Here is an 18,119-nt window from a genome sequence, read left to right as displayed (position 1 = left end):
TAATGTGCTTTTGAAGGAATGCAGGTCAGATGGGGGAAACCCTAATTAGTGCAGAGGAATTATGCAGGAGTAAGCGAGGCCACAGGCCGAGACCTGGGATGGTTGGCACATGTATGACCATGTTTATAAACCATAAAACAAGGATTATTTTGTGTGGTATAGTTGTAATGTAAGGTGGAATGTATTGAAAGCAGATTCAAATGGGGAATGTAGTAAACACTCCGAGTCCTAATGCTGTTGGCCTGACAATAGTATATTAATCATCAAGCACCCATTTACACTAATCTTGCCCACATTTTCATTCCCTCGCCCCACCCGCACGGGAAACCCATTCAATCACAGGGAGAACATTCAAACTTCACGAGGACATTACCGGAGGGCAGGATTGAACCCAGATCACAGGAGCCTTGAGGCATTGTACATGATACCAACCTGAAAGCACTTTTAGGGCGTGAAGGAAATGAAATCAATTGGATAGCTCTTTTACAGAGATGGTATGCACTGATCTTGTGAATGTTTGCATCACCGGTAGGGAAGGCCTTGCTTCATCACCTGATCTGTGAGGAAATGGCTCAGACCCAGTCTTTCTATTGCGATTTCTCCAAGAATCCTACTTCTTCTTAAGCCCGTCGCCCCTTCTGAGGCATAAATTGTCAACAGCAGCTCGCCAGAGTTCTCTATCCTGGGCCAGCCTTTCAAGTTGCCCCCAGGTGTAGCCCGTCTTTGAAGATCCTTTCTCTCAGGGATGAGGCCTTTGGAGCTTCTCTTGACGTTTCCAGATCTGTGTTTCTACGGAATGGGGTGGATGGCGCTATGCTCAATCCTCCTTCACAGCTGGGTTTGGAATCATTCATGGCGGAGTTCCCTACGACTTACACAGCCAATATAACTTGCTGTCAGCAGTGAGGAGCTGAATATGGTTAATTATAATGAACAAAATGATACGTATAAACTTACATGGGGTTGAAGTGGAGTTCATAGGGAGAACCCATTTCTCTTTGAAGAAGAGCCAGTAAGAAGGGAGGACAAAATTTAAAGCAGTTGGGATGGAGAGTTTCCTGTTACTGACAATGGCAGAGGTCTCTAGTTTGCACTACCAGAAAGAATGCTTAAGGCAGAAAATTGGACTTAAAAATAATTTAAAAATATTATCCCATGATTAGGTTAGAGTTAGTCAGGTTTGTTGGGGGTTAATGGGGGTGGTGTGGCTCAAACGGCTGGAAGGGACTTCTCCACACTGTATTGCTAAATAAATAAATGAACAAAACCCTGATTATGCTGCAATGGCTCTTTTAATCACAGTGGGCTAAATGGTCCTCACCTTTAACGTACTTATTTACAGTTCTCAGGGTAGGGAAGCAACACTTCATATTCCATCTGGGTAGCATCCAACCTGAGACCATAAGACATAGAGGCAGAGTTAGGCCAGTTGGCCCATTGAGTCTGCTCGTCATTCCATCATGGCTGATTTATTTATATAAATGTATCAATCGTTCATCCTGATGGCATAAATTCTTATTTCTCTAACTTCCAGCTATTTCTCCCCTCCCACTTCTCTCTTTTTCCATTTCCCATTCTGGCTCCCCCCTTACCCCTGCCCTCTCACCTGCCCTTCACCTCCCTCTGGTGCCCCTCCTCCTCCCCTTTCTCCATGGAATACTTTCCTCTCCTATCAGATTCCTTCTTCTTCAACCCTTTACTTTTTCCACCTATCACCTCCCAGCTTCTCAGTTCATCTCCCAGCTACCCACCTTCCCCCTCACCTGGCTTGGTCTGTCACCTGAAATCCTGCACTCCTTCCCGTCCCCTGCTTCTTATTCTGGCTTCTTCCCCCCTTCCTTTGCAGTCCCGATGAAAGGTTCTGTCTTGACACTTTGACTGTTTATTCCTGTCCATAGATGTTGCCTGACCTGTTGAACTGCTCCAGCATTTTGTCTGTGTTGCTCTCGGTTTTCAGCATTAGCTGAATCTTTTGTGGTTACATTTGTGTGATTTGTTCTGGTCTCTGGCACCTGTGTTACCAGACTAGAGAAGCAATGCAACCTCGGCCATTCTGAGCTAACTGTACATAGGAATGAGCAGACATGGGAGCAAATCAAGCAATTTAATCCTTCCTCACCAAACACAGAACAGCCCAGCGCGGACTGAGGCCAGGTTAAAGAAAAACCTTTGCAAGTACGTAGAGCCAGTAGACCAAACAAGCCCAACCTCAAAAGAAGGATGGCATCGAGCAGCCATATGAACCCTGATCCTGAAACATTTGAAGCGGTTCGTGAATGTTTGTGATCTTTATATCTCTTGTGAAGGTTGTGTTCTAATACTCGGATAACTGTGCAGAAACCTGAGCTGACAGTCCTATAGTTATAAAATAATTTAAGTGAATATGATGCCACTATGAGAGCAGCTGCACATCTGTATGTTCATATTTATAATAATGCTCTATTGACATTTGTCTATCTGACCCAAGTAAAACTAGGGCCCTCCCAGGATTATCTAGAGCTCAAAATACCTGGCTTGGGAGGGAGGCATTTTGACATCAAACTGTAGAAAGTATGCTTGTGTGCTTGTGTACACATTTGGAGAACAACTAACGATGCCCTTAGCGTGGAATATCCTGGCAAATTGAAATCCGGGATTGTGGGATTTGAGAATGCCCAAAATGCACACGGCAGTTTCCCAACAGGAAACATCAGCAACAGGAGCATCATGAAGATACTTCAGTTATAATCTGAAAGCTAGTCTCTTCAGGAAGTGACCCAGCCTCTGCTCCGAGGAGAGTCACAAAGTGTTGCCATATACTGGAAATTCCATTCCCCTAATCTAATATTGTTAATCTAATAATTCCTTCAGGTAAGTGGTAAACAATCCAGAATTGTGGTCTGTGCCAACCCAGGATTGAACTGAGTTACATTCTCCATAAGAAACTGATTTGTAACTGGTGTTCAGGCAAGTTAGCTGATTAATGCAAGTTGGAGTCAGACCTTGATTCCATGTGTAAGACTGTTGACTCACTGCTCCACCCATTGCTGCTGTTCAATCATACTTCAGCGATGTTTCGTATATTCTTGTGTCAGCTTTTAAGTTAAACCAGAAAGCCATTGTGTAACAAATCCTGAATGAGAATGGGATGAGTTCTCTTGCTATTTCAAGGCGCTGATTGACAGTAGTCGTGGAGAGTTTTGCTTCCAAGTCCAGAGATTGCAGATTGAAAATTTACTCCTGAGACCTGAGCACGAATACCCAGCTGAAACCAGGCCATCCATCGCAGTAGGAATGTGACCTGTAGCTAAAGTAGTCTCAGGGAAATCCCACATTTCTGCTTTGACCAGCTTCCTTCAGATCTTTAATTTGTGCATTTCTATTCGGATATCTGCAATTACCCCTCCCATGTGCAAGTTCTCCCCTTTGGGAGAAACTGTGTAATGCTGGCCCATGCATTGGGCTCTTTGTGTATTGGAAATGTGATTGGGGGAGAAAAGAAGGCATACTGTAGCTAATGAGATCATTGACTTGCAGAACACAATCAATCCTCTGCCCCCATAAATACAGCAGAACAGCAACACAGTCTAAATCCCAAGTACTTCAAAGGTTACAAAGGTATATTTAATGTCAGAGAACTGTATACAATATGCATCCTGAAATGCTTTTTCTTCACAACCATCCATGAAAACTGAGGAGTACCCCCAAAGAACAAATGACAGTTAAATAATAGAACCCCAAAGTCCCCTTCAGCTCCTCTCCCTCCTGCATGTAAGTGGCAGCAAGCAACAATCCCTCCTCCCCCGCCGGGGGAAAAAAGCATCGGCACCCGCCACCGAGCACTCAAGCGTGAGCAAAGCAACAGCAAAGACACCGACTTGCAGTACCCCAAAGACTACTTGTTCACCCGGTATTCGACATACCACAGGCTCTCTCTCTCCGTAATAAGGGAGAAAGAGATGTCTCCGTTTCACAGCGAGAGGGGAGACATAGCAAACAACTCACTGGTTTACGATGTTAAAAGTCCATTGCGTTGCTTTTTCTGAGCTCTGTGCTCAAAGATCCCAAGTCTCTGGGCACACAGCCAGGGATCTTCCGTCTCCCACGACACATCGAATTCCTGCAGAGGCACCGACCTCCAATTTCCCCATCTCCAGAGCCATGAAATCTCGGTTCTCTGAAGGCCTCTTGAAGCTCTTAGGCCGCGCCCTTGGCGTGTTGAACAATAGCCATTCGTGAAACCCCGAGAGTGGGTCCTATTCCCACAAAGAACCGTAGTCAGCATGTAACTCCAGGTCAGGTCTTTAAAAGAACCCTGAAAGGGAAAAATAGAAATATTGAAGATGGAAATAGAGCTGTTTCCGAAGATGCAACCAAAGGAGTTGCTGTTAGGTGCCATTAATCCTCCTAAGCTCCTCCCCAGTTTCCCATTATCCAGCACAACATACTAGATTTGGATATTTTGGCTGGATTTCTAATCGAAACGAGGCACAGGTATATTTTTAACCCAGTGGCTGTGCTGTGTCTTGTCCTAAATTTCAGTTTCATTAACAAGGGGTTGAGGAAAACATTGAGCAATTATGGTCACTTAGAGCACAAGCAAATTTACCAAAGAGCATATATAGAAGCCAGGAGTATCATATTCAGCCCCTTGTACCTGCTCTGCCATTACATTACGTCAAATCCCATTAATTTATGCTTTGCTGCGACTCTCCAGCACTGACCTCGTATCCTTTGAAACCTTTAATGCCTAAAACTCCATCAGTCTGATTAATCTCAACTTGTAGAACAGACTTACTGTCCCAGGAATAGAAGACACAAGAGATTCTGCATTTGCTAAAAATCTTCAGCAACACACACAAAATGCTGGAGGAACTCATAGTCATAGTCATACTTTATTGATCCCGAGGGAAATTGGTTTTCATTACAGTTGCTTCATAAATAATTAAATAGTAATAAAACCATAAATAGTTAAATAGTAATATGTAAATTATGCCAGGAAATAAGTCCAGGACCAGTGTATTGGCTCAGGGTGTCTGACCCTCAAAGGGAGGAGTTGTAAAGTTTGATGGCCACCAGCAGGAATGACTTCCTATGACGCTCTGTGTTGCATCTCGGTGGAATGAGTCTCTGGCTGAATGTACTCCTGTGCTCACCCAGTACATTATGTAATGGATGGGAGACATTGTCCAAGATGGCATGCAACTTAGACAGCATCCTCTTTTCAGACACCACCGTCAGAGAGTCCAGTTCCATCCCCACAACACCACTGGCCTTACGAATGAGTTTGTTGATTATGTTGGTGTCTGCTACCCTCAGCCTGCTGCCCCAGCACACAACAGCAAACATGATAGCACTGGCCACCACAGACCCGTAGAACATCCTCAGCATCGTCGGACAGATGCTTTTTCCCTCCATAGATGCTGCTTAACCTGCTGAAATCCACCAACCTATTGTGTGTGGTGTCCCAGGAACCAACCTGTTGAACCTTTGCAGTTCGCCTTCCTGGTTAGGGAGAGGAGATCTGTAAAACAGTAATCCCTCCACTAACCAATATCTCTCAGCAACCTCCTTGAAACTCTCAGTACAATCCATCTTTGCATCATCAGCAGACTTGGACTTATTAAACTCAGTACCTCATTTAAATAATTGTAACAGATTATAAATAGCTGGTACATCAGTCTCCACAACATCCCACCAGTCACTGCTCTCTAACCTGCTAACATACCTTTGCCTTCCAGCTGTACCTATGTGTTAACTTTCAGTGATTTGTGCAGAACTCTCTTTTATATCTGTTAACTGATCTTCAGTCTGATGAATTTGTTTCATAACTTCTTGTGTAGTATCTCAGCGGTCGCCAGCGACCGGGCCGCAAAGCATGTGCTACCGGGCTGTGAGGAAACAATATGAGTCAGCTGCACCTTTCCTCATCCCCTGTCATACACTGTTGAACTTGAACATAGGGTTGCCAACTGTCCCGTATTTGCCGGGAGATCCCGTATATTGGGCTAAATTGGTTTGTCCCATACGGGACCGCCCTTGTCCCGTATTTCCCCTGCTAAGGTAGAGCGTTCCTATGAAACCTTTCATGCCGAAATGGCGTGAAGCGAAGAAGCAATTACCATTAATTTATATGCGAAAAATTTTTGAGTGTTCCCAGACCCAAAAAATAACCAAACAAATCATACCAAATAACACATAAAACCGAAAATAAATAACACTAACATATAGTAAAAGCAGGAATGATATGATAAGTACACAGCCTATATAAAGTAGAAATAATGTATGTACAGTATATTTGGGAAGATGAAGGGAAAACCGATTTGTTGGGGGCGGAAAATCGGCACATACGCGCATGCGCACACAGGTGCCCGCGCAAGGTTTCATGGTCATGGTAGTCTTTCCTGAGGTAAAGTGTCCCGGGATTTGACTGCTACTTTTGTCCCTTATTTGGGAGTGAGAAAGTTGGCAACCCTAACTGTAAAAGACATGTTGAGGTGAGTTTAACCCTACTTGAACACCACCCCCCCACCCCAGTCGGCCGGTCCACAAGAATATTGTCAATATTAAACCGGTCCGCGGTGCAAAAAAGGTTGGGGACCCCTGTAGTATCTTATTAGATTGTGGAGGCATTAATAATGATCTTTCAAAAATCATTGGACTCTGGCATGGTGCCGGAGGACTGGAAATTTGCAAATGCCACTCCACTCTTTAAGAAAGGAGGAAGGCAGTAGAAAGGAATTTATAGACCAGTTAGCCTAACCTCAGTGGTTGCAAAGATGTTGGAGTCAATTGTTCAGGATGGGGTTATGGAGTGCTTGGTGACACAGGACAAGATAGGACAAAGTCAGCATGGTTTCCTCAAGAGAAATTCTTGCCTGATGAACCTGTTGGAATTCTTTGAGGAGATTACACGTAGGACAGATAAAGGGGATGCAGTGGATGTTGTACATTTGGACTTTCAGAAGGCCTTTGATAAAGTGGCACACATGAGTCTGCTTAGCAAGTTAAGAGCCCATGGCATTACAGGAAAGTTACTAACATGGTTAGGCATTGGCTGATTGGTAGGAGGCAGCAAATGGGAATAAAAGGATCCTTTTCTGGTTGGCTGCCAGTGACTAGTGGTGTTCAGCAGGGGTCGGTGTTGGGACCACTTCTTTTTAAGCTGTATATAAATGATTTAGATAGAATAGGTGGCTTCGTTGCCAAGTTTGCAGATGATACAAAGATTGATGGAGGGGCAGGCAGCGTTGAGCAAACATGCAGGCTGCAGAAGGACTTAGATTTGAAGAATGGACAAGAGAGTGGCAATGAAATACAATGTTGGAAAATGCATGGTCATGCACTTTTGTAGTAGAAATAAATGTGCAGACTATTTTATAAAAAGGAAGAAAATCCAAAAATCTGAGGTGCAAAGGGACTTTGGAGTCCTTGTGCGAAACACCCTAAAGGTTAACTTGCAGGTTGAGTCAGTGATGAGGAAGGCAAATGCAATGTTAGCATTCATGTCAAGAGCTCTAGAACACAAGAGCAAGGATATGATGCTGAAGCATTATAAGGTACTGGTGAGGCTTCACCTTCAGTATTGTGAATGGTTTTGAGCTTCTCATCTTAAGAAAAGATGTGCTGGCATTGGAGAGGGTTCTGAAGAGATTCACAAGGATGATTCCTGGGATGAAAGATTTATCATACGAAGAACGCTTGATATCTCTGGGTCTGTACTCTCTGGAATTTAGAAGGATGAGGGGAATCTCATTGAAACCCCTCAAATGTTGAAAGGCCTAGACAGAGTAGGTGTGGAAATGATGTTTCCCATGGTGGGAAAATTAACGCCATACACCTGCCTTCTTGCCACATCCTTTGATGCCCTGACTGATCAGGAAACGATCAACTTCCGCCTTAAGTATATGCACGGACTTGGCCTCCACTGCAGTCTGTGGCAGAGCATTCCACAGATTCACTACTGTCTGGCTAAGAAAACGTTCGTCCTTACCTCTGTTCTAAAAGGTCGCCACTCAGTTTTAAGGCTATGCTCTCCAGTTCTGGATACCCCCACGATAGGAAACCCTCTCCACATCCACCCTACCTAGTCCTTTCAACACTCAGTAGGATGCAATAAGATCTCCCCCCCCCATATTCTTCTAAATTCCAGTGAGTACAGGCCCAAAGCTGCCAAGCGCTCCTCAAATGTTAACCCCTTCATTCCTGGAATCATCCTCGTGAACCTCCTTTGGATTCTCTCCAATGACAACACATCCTTCCTGAGATATGGGGCCCAAAACTGTGGACAATACTCCAAGTGCAGCCTGACTAGCGTCTTATAAAAGGTCAACATTATCTCCTTTCTTTTATATTCTATTCCTCTTGAAATAAATGCCAACATTGCATTTCACACTCTCCGTCCACAAATTCACTACTCTCTGGCTAAAGAAGTTCCTCTTTATCTCTGTTCTAAATGGATATCCCTCTTTCTGAGGCTACGTCCTCCAGTCTTAGACACCCCTGCCGTATAAAACATTCTCTCCACGTCCACTCTTATCAAGGCCTTTCAACATTCGATGAGTTTCAATGAGATTTCACCTCATTCTTCTGAATTCCAATGAGTACAGGCCCAGAGCCATCAAACACTCCTCATATGATCAGCCGTTCAATCTTGGAATCATGTTCATGAACCTCCTTTGAATCCTGTCCAATGGCAGCACATCCTTTCTTAGATAAGGGGTCCAAAACTGTTCACAATACTCCAAGTAAGGCCTCACCAGTGCCATATAAAGCCTCAAAATTACATCCTTGCTTTTATATTCTAGCCCTAATACGCCATTAATATGGAGTAAATATTCTAAAAGCAAAAATGGTTAAAGGAAAATCTAAAGAATTACTCGCACCTAAGAGATTTCCAAGAATAAAGAAAAAGGTGCTGGTGTAGGGTAATGTAATGGGTGACAGATGACACATATTGTTAATAATAGAAACTGTTCTACATAATCCACAAACATCGTCATTGAGTTATGTTCACTTTAAGAGACGGTGTCTGACGTAATGACATCAGTGTGAGGTAACTGCTTTTGGTTTGTTTGTAATGGAAGTAAAGGGCTGCGGCTTTTGTTCAGCGCATGAAATGACTCTCTCACATTTTATTCACAAAATCCTACATTGGTGATCCAAAACCTGTCAGACAATTCCAGAGTTACTCAACGACACGCCAACCAATTCAGTTTGCCAGAGTTTTGGGAGCAGCACGCTACCATGCGTTTGCACAAGCCCAGTTCATGCTGTGAGAAATCTCCGCAGCCAATACCGAATATTATTAAGTCGTAGCATTGCTAAGTAGTTCTATCGCAGCCAGTGTGGTGCATCTACTAGAAGACCTGCCAGCTGGTGATGTACACATCACTGACAACTCACCTATTATAGACTTTTGGACTGAGTCTGAGTGCACCAAACATTCACTCTCTTTGCCCAACCTGGGAGAGGCCAGGCCTTCAGAACTAGAAGCTATCTCTTCTGGTCAATCACCATCCTTGCTTTATTTTTAAAGAATTCTTTGTGTACTAAATGCCTGATCAAGTGCACACAGCACTCCTGAGTAAGCTCATTTCCTTTACACCTATTCCTACCTCCCACCATTGCGTACAGCACTTGGGTACATTTTACCTTGATCATTTATGTCTGCTCCAATGCACATCAGCACATCCTTAAGCCCCTTTGCAATGGTCCTTTCTGCATTTTGGAACTGGGCAAAAAGACTTTTATTGTAGATAGGAAGGGTAAACCTGAATGCATTTCTTTAGATCGCCTTAAACTGGCCCACCAAGACCTGGGTGGTTCCATTGTCATACCCCCTGCATCAAGACATAACCATATGCTTGTCAACGCATACCTAGATGAGCCAGAGGGTCTGGCTGTTACTTCAACCAAGGCACATAGGACCTGAGCCATGTGGCTCGTAGGAGCTCCAGACAGACTCACAATGCTGGTTTTGGGGAATTCTGGGGGAGCCTGTATAGGGTAATGTAATGGGTGACAGAAGACAGATATTGTTCATTATAGAAACTGTTCGACATAATTCACAAACATCATCATTGAGTTGTGGTGTTCACTTTAAGAGATAGTGTCTAACGTATTGACATCAGTGTAAAGCGACTGCTTTTGGTTTGTACACAATGGAAGTAAAGGGCTTCAGCTTTTGTTAAGCACATTAAACGACTCTCCCGTGTTTTATTCACAAAATTCTACATTATTTTCAGTTAGAGAAAACACGGGTTTAAGTTAGTTTGGGTTAGAATCAGAGGTAGGTGGAAGCAGAAATAAAATTGAATAAGCAATGTGGAGGGGAGAATGAGTTTATAAATCTGACGGGAGGGAACGGTGGGAGTGGTGAGGGTGGAGTGCTGCGAGAAGTGAGTGGGACAGGTGGCAAAGAAGGAGTGACAGGGGCCGGGTGTTCGTGTGGTATAGATAGACCCAGCCCTGAAACACCAGGCAAGGTCATTTGATTCCAAACAAGTGCTTTATTGATCATTACAGAATGTCTCGCTGGTGTTTCCCGTTCCGTCCCCCTTTTCCAACCACGATTCCCTGCGCCCTTTTCACTCGTCAGTCTGCGATAAAGACTCCTATCAGAATTAGTTTGATCGTCACACGCATATGTCATAAAATTTGTCTTTTTCTTGTGGCAGCAGTACAATACAATGCATAAAATTACTGTAGTACTGTGCAAATGTTTTTGGCTCCCTAGCTAATATTTATGTGCCTGTGACTTTTTGCCCAGTACTGTATATCTTGCTACAGGTCTTCCTCAGCTTACAGCCAAAGAAAAAGTGTTGGAAACGCCGGTGGGGTGGATTAAATGAAAGGGGATTTGCTGGCTGCCGTGTGGCTGCAGGCATATTCTGGGTGGAAATGGGCATTTCTGCTTGCCTTCTCTCCACAACCCCAGTAACATTCAGGGGCTTGGATTGAGCTGAGCAGACCTGCGAGCCCTATGCTGACGCACGCACTCACTCACTGAAGCCGGCTGGCAACCAACCTCCCCGTCACAGCTGTTTCTGTGATCCACGCATTGCTCCAGTTCAGTTCTGACTTGCAAACAATTCTGGATACAAATTGCGCTCGGGGATAAAACCCTGTCATAAACTGGGAACTGCCTGTACTTTGAACGCCACAAGTGGGTCGAACCTATAAAGAGCTTCCACTGAGCTTGCACAAGCATGATGGGCTGAATGGCTCCTCTGCTGTGTCATTCAACACAGGGACAGGAAAAGATCCACAAAATTCACAGAAGCAGATGGGAGGTGAGAGGGGAGTTGATTATATTTAAACTAATTATGGCCTGTGTCATGGAAGCAATGCTCAAACTTTAGCCATCTTTATAGTCATAGTCATACTTTATTAATCCCGGGGGAAAATGGTTTTCGTTACAGTTGCTCCATAAATAATAAATAGTAATAGAACCATAAATAATTAAATAGTAATATGTAAATTATGCCAGTAAATTATGAATTAAGTCCAGGACCAGCCTATTGGCTCAGGATGTCTGACCCTCCAAGGGAGGAGTTGTAAAGTTTGATGGCCACAGGCAGGAATGACTTCCTATGACGCTCAGTGTTGCATCTCGGTGGAATGAGTCTCTGGCTGAATGTACTCCTGTGCCCAACCAGTACATTATGTAGTGGATGGGAGACATTGACCAAGATGGCATGCAACTTAGACAGCATCCTCTTTTCAGACACCACCGTGAGAGAGTCCAGTTCCATCCCCACAACATCACTGGCCTTACGAATGAGTTTGTTGATTCTGTTGGTGTCTGCCACTCTGAGCCTGCTGCCCCAGCACACAACAGCAAACATGATAGCACTGGCCACCACAGACTCGTAGAACATCCTCAGCATCGTCCGGCAGATGTTAAAAGACCTCAGTCTCCTCAGGAAATAGAGACGGCTCTGACCCTTCTTGTAGACAGTGTTCTTTGACCAGTCCAGTTTATTGTCAATTCGTATCCCCAGGTATTTGTAATCCTCCACCATGTCCACACTGACCCCCTGGATGGAAACTGGGGTCACCGGTACCTTAGCTCTCCTCAGGTCTACCACCAGCTCCTTAGTCTTTTTCACATTAAGCTGCAGATAATTCTGCTCACACCATGTGACAAAGTTTCCTACCGTAGCCCTGTACTCAGCCTCATCTCCCTTGCTGATGCGTCCAACTATGGCAGAGTCATGAAAATTTCTGAAGATGACAAGACTCTGTGCAGTAGTTGAAGTCCGAGGTGTAAATGGTGAAGAGAAAGGGAGACAAGACAGTTCTCTGTGGAGCCCCAGTGCTGCTGATCACTCTATCGGACACACAGTGTTGCAAGCACATTGCTTACCAATACTGTATTTGTTCTATATGCTGACTTGGGTTTCATGCACAACTAATTCAAAGAATGTGTGTCGAATTGATGTGCCAGCCCAGTTCTGGGGGAGTGCTGTACTGTCATTGCTTCAAGCAGTAACCCTCCTTCTGTCAAGAAAATCTGATAGCAGGAGGGTAGATTTTCTACTCTTCTTTGAAATTGTTAAAGAAGAGTATGAAATTACTCCAGAACCCTGAACACCATTCTTCTCAAACTTACTGCCTGTTGTGCAGCTGGCATTTAGGTAAGCAATGAAGTCCTCCTCTGTCAGTTCAGCAGTATTCAGGGCTTCCTTAATCATACCAGAAGCTTTTACTACTGTTAGTCATGCAAGGCCTGGGTGGAGACATATGTAGGATTCTTCATTGCTGATTCCATAACAGTTTTGTTTGATCAATCGGTGTTGCTAGTACTGAGCTGAACCCCTGAACCTGGAGGACCGGTAGACCACTCTAAGTCTGGTCTCAAACCTTTGACCTATTTGGCATGGGTGACTTCACCAGGGGTCAAAGCATAAAGCCCTGACTCCAGCGAACATAGCTCTCGAGGTCAATGAGCCATGCAAGCCCTCAAACCAGGCCAAGGCTGTGGCCCTCTTGGAGGTCTTCTCAGCCACTGACCATAAAAATTGCTCTCAGTAACTCAATGTGGGAACTTGCATTGTCTAAATGGCGGCCAATCTTGCTGGCAGCTTTTCAAGTTATCATTGGCACTGAAGCATTTTCAACATCCTAGGTGCGTGCTACTTTTATAAATAAATTCCCATCCATCAACTCAGCAGCAACAAATTTTCCTGTGCCCCACTCTCTTCCAAACCTTTGTGTATTTCTTAGATTTTTGGACAATTTGCTCTTGTTCTTTTATGGACATGGAGTCAAAAGAATGAGAGGCCAATCTTCTCCATTTTTGAAACATTCCCCCAAATCACTGTAGCCATTTTTCGCAGATCTCCCTTATTTTTGGAATCTATCCTTAGAGTATACTGTGCATTATACTCATTTCCATCAAGATTTAGGTTCAGATGAGTTTATTGACAGATACACCAGAGTGCATTGAAATTCCTTGCCCATGTGAAGCTCTGGTTGTGTTCAGTCCAACAGTTACCATGGTGGCATAGCAGATAGTGTGACAGTATTCCAACTCGGGAAGTCAAAGTTTGGAGTTCAGTTTCGGCGTCCTCTGTAAGAAAGTTTGTTTGTCCTTCCTGTGTGCATGTGTGTTTCCTCCGAGTGCTCCAGTTTCCTCCCACAGTCCAAAGATGTCCTGGTTAGTGAGTTAATTGGTCATTGTAAATTGACCTGTGATTAGGCTAGGGTTAAATCAGTGGGTTGGTAGGCCTGAAGAGCCTGTTCTGCACTGTATGTCTAAATAAATAAATCATTTTCTGTTCCTGTAGGATGCCTTTTGATCAGGTCTTGAACAAATTACTGAATGGTGCCCATCATTAATCTTCTTTCCTACCCCGTGTACCCTTTCAGTTTCAGAGGTCATCAAATGCCAGCAATCAAACCTTGGGTGTTTGTGTCACCCTTTAAATGAAATAGGAGGAGAAGGCCATTTGACCCCTCAAGCCTGCATGCCATGCAATAAAATAATATCTGACAAGGTCTTGGCTCAACTTCAGTTTCCTGACTGTGTTGTGTCCCATTCTGCTTGTCTCGGCTTTAGTCCAAAATAAGTTTGTCTTATCCTTGAATATTCTCAGTGACTCTGCCTCCATATCTCTCTAGGGTAGAGACTTTCAAAGTCTCAAAACACTCCTGAGAGAAGAAATTCCTGCTCATCAGTATAAAATGTGTATAAAAAGCTACGCCCACTAATTTTAGATTCCCTTACAAGGGGAAAATCCCATGAAGCATCCCCAGAAATACACATGCCTCAATAGTATCACTTCTGAAATCATACCCTCTACCACCATCTAAAACGGGGCTGGCACAAATGTCACTAACCTCAAGCTCCCTTCCAAGTCACACATCATCCCAATCTGAAGATACTTTATATTACCATCCCGTCATTATCAAAGTCTAAATCTTGGAACTCCCTGTCAACAAGACTTTGGGAGCACTGTCAGCAGGACAGTTGTGGTTCAAATAGGAAACAACTAAATGAAGGGCAGTAAAAGCTGACCAAGAAATGCTGGCCTTCCCTGTCAGACTGAAAACCCCAAAACAAATTTTATATAAAAGCCCATTCCAGCTGTAATAACTTGACGTGTGGGCGGTGCTCTGAGCATGTGGCATGATAGGGTATAATGCAGATAAAAACAGTTTCTCAATTTGATTGTTACACCTGTCTGAGGAATCTGCTGTCACTGACCCTTGTTGAGGTGACTGTATATATATTTGTTAGTTCTGTGTGGTGTTTATTTGATGCACCTGAGTGTGCTTTTCCCTTCCAATTGTGTGCGTGGGTGGGAAGAGTTAACCTTATTATGTCTTTATCTCTGGTCCCTTCCCTCTCCTAGTTTCTGCAAGCTGGAGATGTACTTTGAACTCAGTTGCTTCACCCGTTACTATGCCACACAGAACTGTATTTACATGTGTGAGTATGATAATGAGCGAGTTGTGTTACTGGTCAAACAATACAGAGAGTCTAGTTCCAATCCTTCAGCAGTAATTTAAGGATCTGAATGAAATTATCAGAATCAGGTTAAATATCTCTGGCATATGTCTTGAAATTCGTTGTTTTACTGCAGCAGTAGATTGCAATATGTACATAATAATAAAAAGACTATAAGTTGAAGGAATATATATGAAAAATTAAATAGTGCAAAAAGCGATCAAAAATAAGAAAAAAATATATTGAGGTAGTGTGCCTGGGTCCACTGTCCATTCAGAAATTGGATGGCGGAGGGGAAGAAGCTGTTCCTGAAATGTTGAGTGTGTTCCTTCAGACTCCTGTACCTCCTCCTTGATGGTGGCAATGAGAAGAGGTAATGTCCTGGGTGATGGGGCTCCTTAGTGTTGAATGCTGCCTTTTGAAGGTGCCCTTGATGCTGTGCAGGTCAGTGCCCATGATGGAGTTGGCTGAGTTTACATCTTTCTGCAGCTTTTTTCAATCCTGCGCAGTGGCCCCTCCACACCAAATGGTGATGCTACCAGTTAGAATGCTCTCCATCGTACAGCTGTAGAAATTTGTGAGAGTCTTTGGTGACATGCCACATGTCTTCAAACTCCTAATGAAATTTAACTGCTGTCAAGCCTTTAGTTGCATCAATATGTTGGACCCATGACACATCTTCAGAGATATTGATACCCAGGAACTTGAAACTGCTTACCCTTTCCACTTCTAATCTCTCTATGAGGACTGGTGTGTGCTCTCTCGTCTTACCCTTTCTAAAGTCCAAAATCAGCTCTTTGGTCTTATTGACATTGAGTGCAAGGTTGTTGTTACAACACCACTCAGCCAGCTGATCTGTCTTGCTCCTGTACACCTCCTCGTCACCACCCGAAGTTCTGCCAACAATAGTTGTGTGGTCGGCAAATTTATATATGGCATTTCAGCTGTGCCAAGCCACAGTCATGGGTGTAGAGGGGGTAGAGCTGTGAGCTAAGCGCACATTCTTGAGATATGGCAGTGTTGATTGTCAGCGAGGAGGAGATGTTATTTCCAATCCACACTGACTGTGGTCTCCCGGTGAGGAAGTCATGGATCCAGTTCTCAAGGGAGACAGAGGGGCCCAGGTTCTGGATATTGTTGATTAGAACTGTGGGTATGATTGTGTTGAACTCTGAGCTGTGATCAATAAACAGCAGCCTGACATAGGTTTTGCTGTTGTCCACGTGGCCCAAGGCCGAGGAGAGGGCCAGTGAAGCTACATTCGTTGTATACCTTTTGTGGCGATAGGCAAATTGCCGCAGGTCCAAGTCCTTGATAAGATAGTTGACTCTTGCCATGTCCAACCCCTCAAAGCACTTTGTCAAAGTAGATGTGAGTGCAACTGGGCGTTGGGCATTGGTCATTGAGGCAGCTCACCTTGCTCTTCTTGGGCACTGGTATGATTGTCGCCATTTTGAAGCAGGTGGGAACCTCTGGCTGCACAGTGAGAAACTGATGCTCGTGAACCTTCCCACCAGTTGGGTAGCAGAGGCTTTCAGTGCCCAGGTACACCATCAGGGCCTGATGCCTTGCAAGGGTTCACCCTCTTGGAAGATTTTCTGACTTTGGCCTGTTTATCAAAAATTCAAAATGCAGAGATGAACAGAGTTAATGTTTCAAGTCTGTGGTCATTGTGCATGGTCATCATGCTGCTTAATAAGTTAACACGAGGAATTCTGCAGATGCTGGAAATTCAAGCAACACACATCAAAGTTGCTGGTGAATGCAGCAGGCCAGGCAGCATCAGGGTCTCGGCCCGAAACGTCGACTGTACCTCTCCCTAGAGATGCTGCCTGGCCTGTTGTGTTCACCAGCAACTTTGATGTGTGTTGTTTAATAAGTGTTGCCTGATGAGGTTCCTTGCATTATTGGTACTATGTGAATGCAGATTGTTTTTGAAGTAAGTCTAAATGGTCATATCTTGTTTTGTATTTTCAGAAGCTGTGGAATATTGACCAAGCACCTTCGGCTTTGTGTCTAATCATTTAGAATGGCATACCCTGGCTACCCCTCATCTGGCTATCCAGCCTATCCTGTAAGTACCTGGTTATAAATACTTCCAATAATCAAAACACATTTTATTCATGTGATCCCCTCTGCCTCTTAAGACCCTTGACAGGAAAGAGACCATGTTGATAGGGAAGTGAAAATCTTCCACTTCGCCTGGATTCATTCAGCAATAATTTATTCTGACACCAAAAAAAATTATTGCAGGTATTAACCCTCAACAATAATGATCAGATGAGTACAGGGAGAATGTGCATTTACTGACAAGTACCTTTATTGGCTCAGTTAACAAGCACATGAATTTATAAAACTGAATATTTCTGTCCACACTCACTCGATTTCCCTGACCCTCCATGGACAGTCAAAGAATAGAAAATGTAATATCCAGGGAAAGGAGGCTACCTTTGTCAAACGTTCCTCTTGATCCTGATGTAATATCCACGTTTCTAATATGGGGTCATCCACTTCTGTGATGGTTGGTCTCCACAGAGTTGTCGCTGCCTATGTTCCCAAAATCCTCTGTTCTTATCCTTTTCCTTAGCAGATCAATCTGTTATGTTTCAATTTTGTTGGCTCAAGCTCATCTGATTGACTTGTGTCAGCTTCTCGCTGGAATTGGCCTAAGGCTACAAGCAATATTACCTTTTGGCTCTTTCCTCCTCAGGTAATCTCCTTTGTTCTTTCCAACTCAGACTGCTTCAAACTAGTTCAATCAGGTCAGCCACACTCTGGGTGCAGACCACCAAATCGCAAGCTGTTCCTTCTATATAATAAACAGCTTATCTGAAAATGGTCTCAGGTTTACCATGTGATCTACAGAAAACTTTTTGAGTCCACGTTCATGTACTCTGATTAAGCTATCCCTGAGCTAAAAAAGCAGTTCACAAAATGGTGGCTGCATGAATAGTCTCAGAAAATGGCAGCCTCCATTCCTGCAACCACATAGCAAGAACAAGCGCATTTGCTTTGTCTGTTTCCACTGCTCTTGCCTCATTCCTGTTTGCTGAATTGTAAATTTTAGTTCTTTTAAAATGAAATGCTGTTCTTCCCTTTACCTTGACAGAAACGGTTCCCCATTTATATACTGTGGTATAGGGAGCCAGAGATCCCTGGTTTCTCCCAGCCCAACTGAATGTGT

The 18,119-nt window shown here is 43.9% G+C and overlaps 1 protein-coding gene across 1 annotated transcript in view; it reads left to right on the top strand.

The window, feature by feature from the left end:
- The window catches only part of LOC140212027 (annexin A7-like), a 152,796-nt gene that overhangs the window by 8,465 nt on the left and 126,212 nt on the right, over nt 1-18,119 (top strand). The window contains exon 2 of the mRNA XM_072282401.1: nt 16,913-17,009. Within this exon, the coding sequence (XP_072138502.1) occupies nt 16,965-17,009 (45 nt within the window). The 5' untranslated portion in view covers nt 16,913-16,964. The remainder of the gene's footprint in view (nt 1-16,912; nt 17,010-18,119) is intronic.

This window comes from Mobula birostris, chromosome 18 (genome assembly GCF_030028105.1).
Source record: "Mobula birostris isolate sMobBir1 chromosome 18, sMobBir1.hap1, whole genome shotgun sequence".
Taxonomy (NCBI): Eukaryota; Metazoa; Chordata; class Chondrichthyes; order Myliobatiformes; family Myliobatidae; genus Mobula; species Mobula birostris.
The sequence above is the reverse complement of the archived record's forward strand: the minus strand, read 5'-3'. Positions and strand labels throughout refer to the sequence as shown.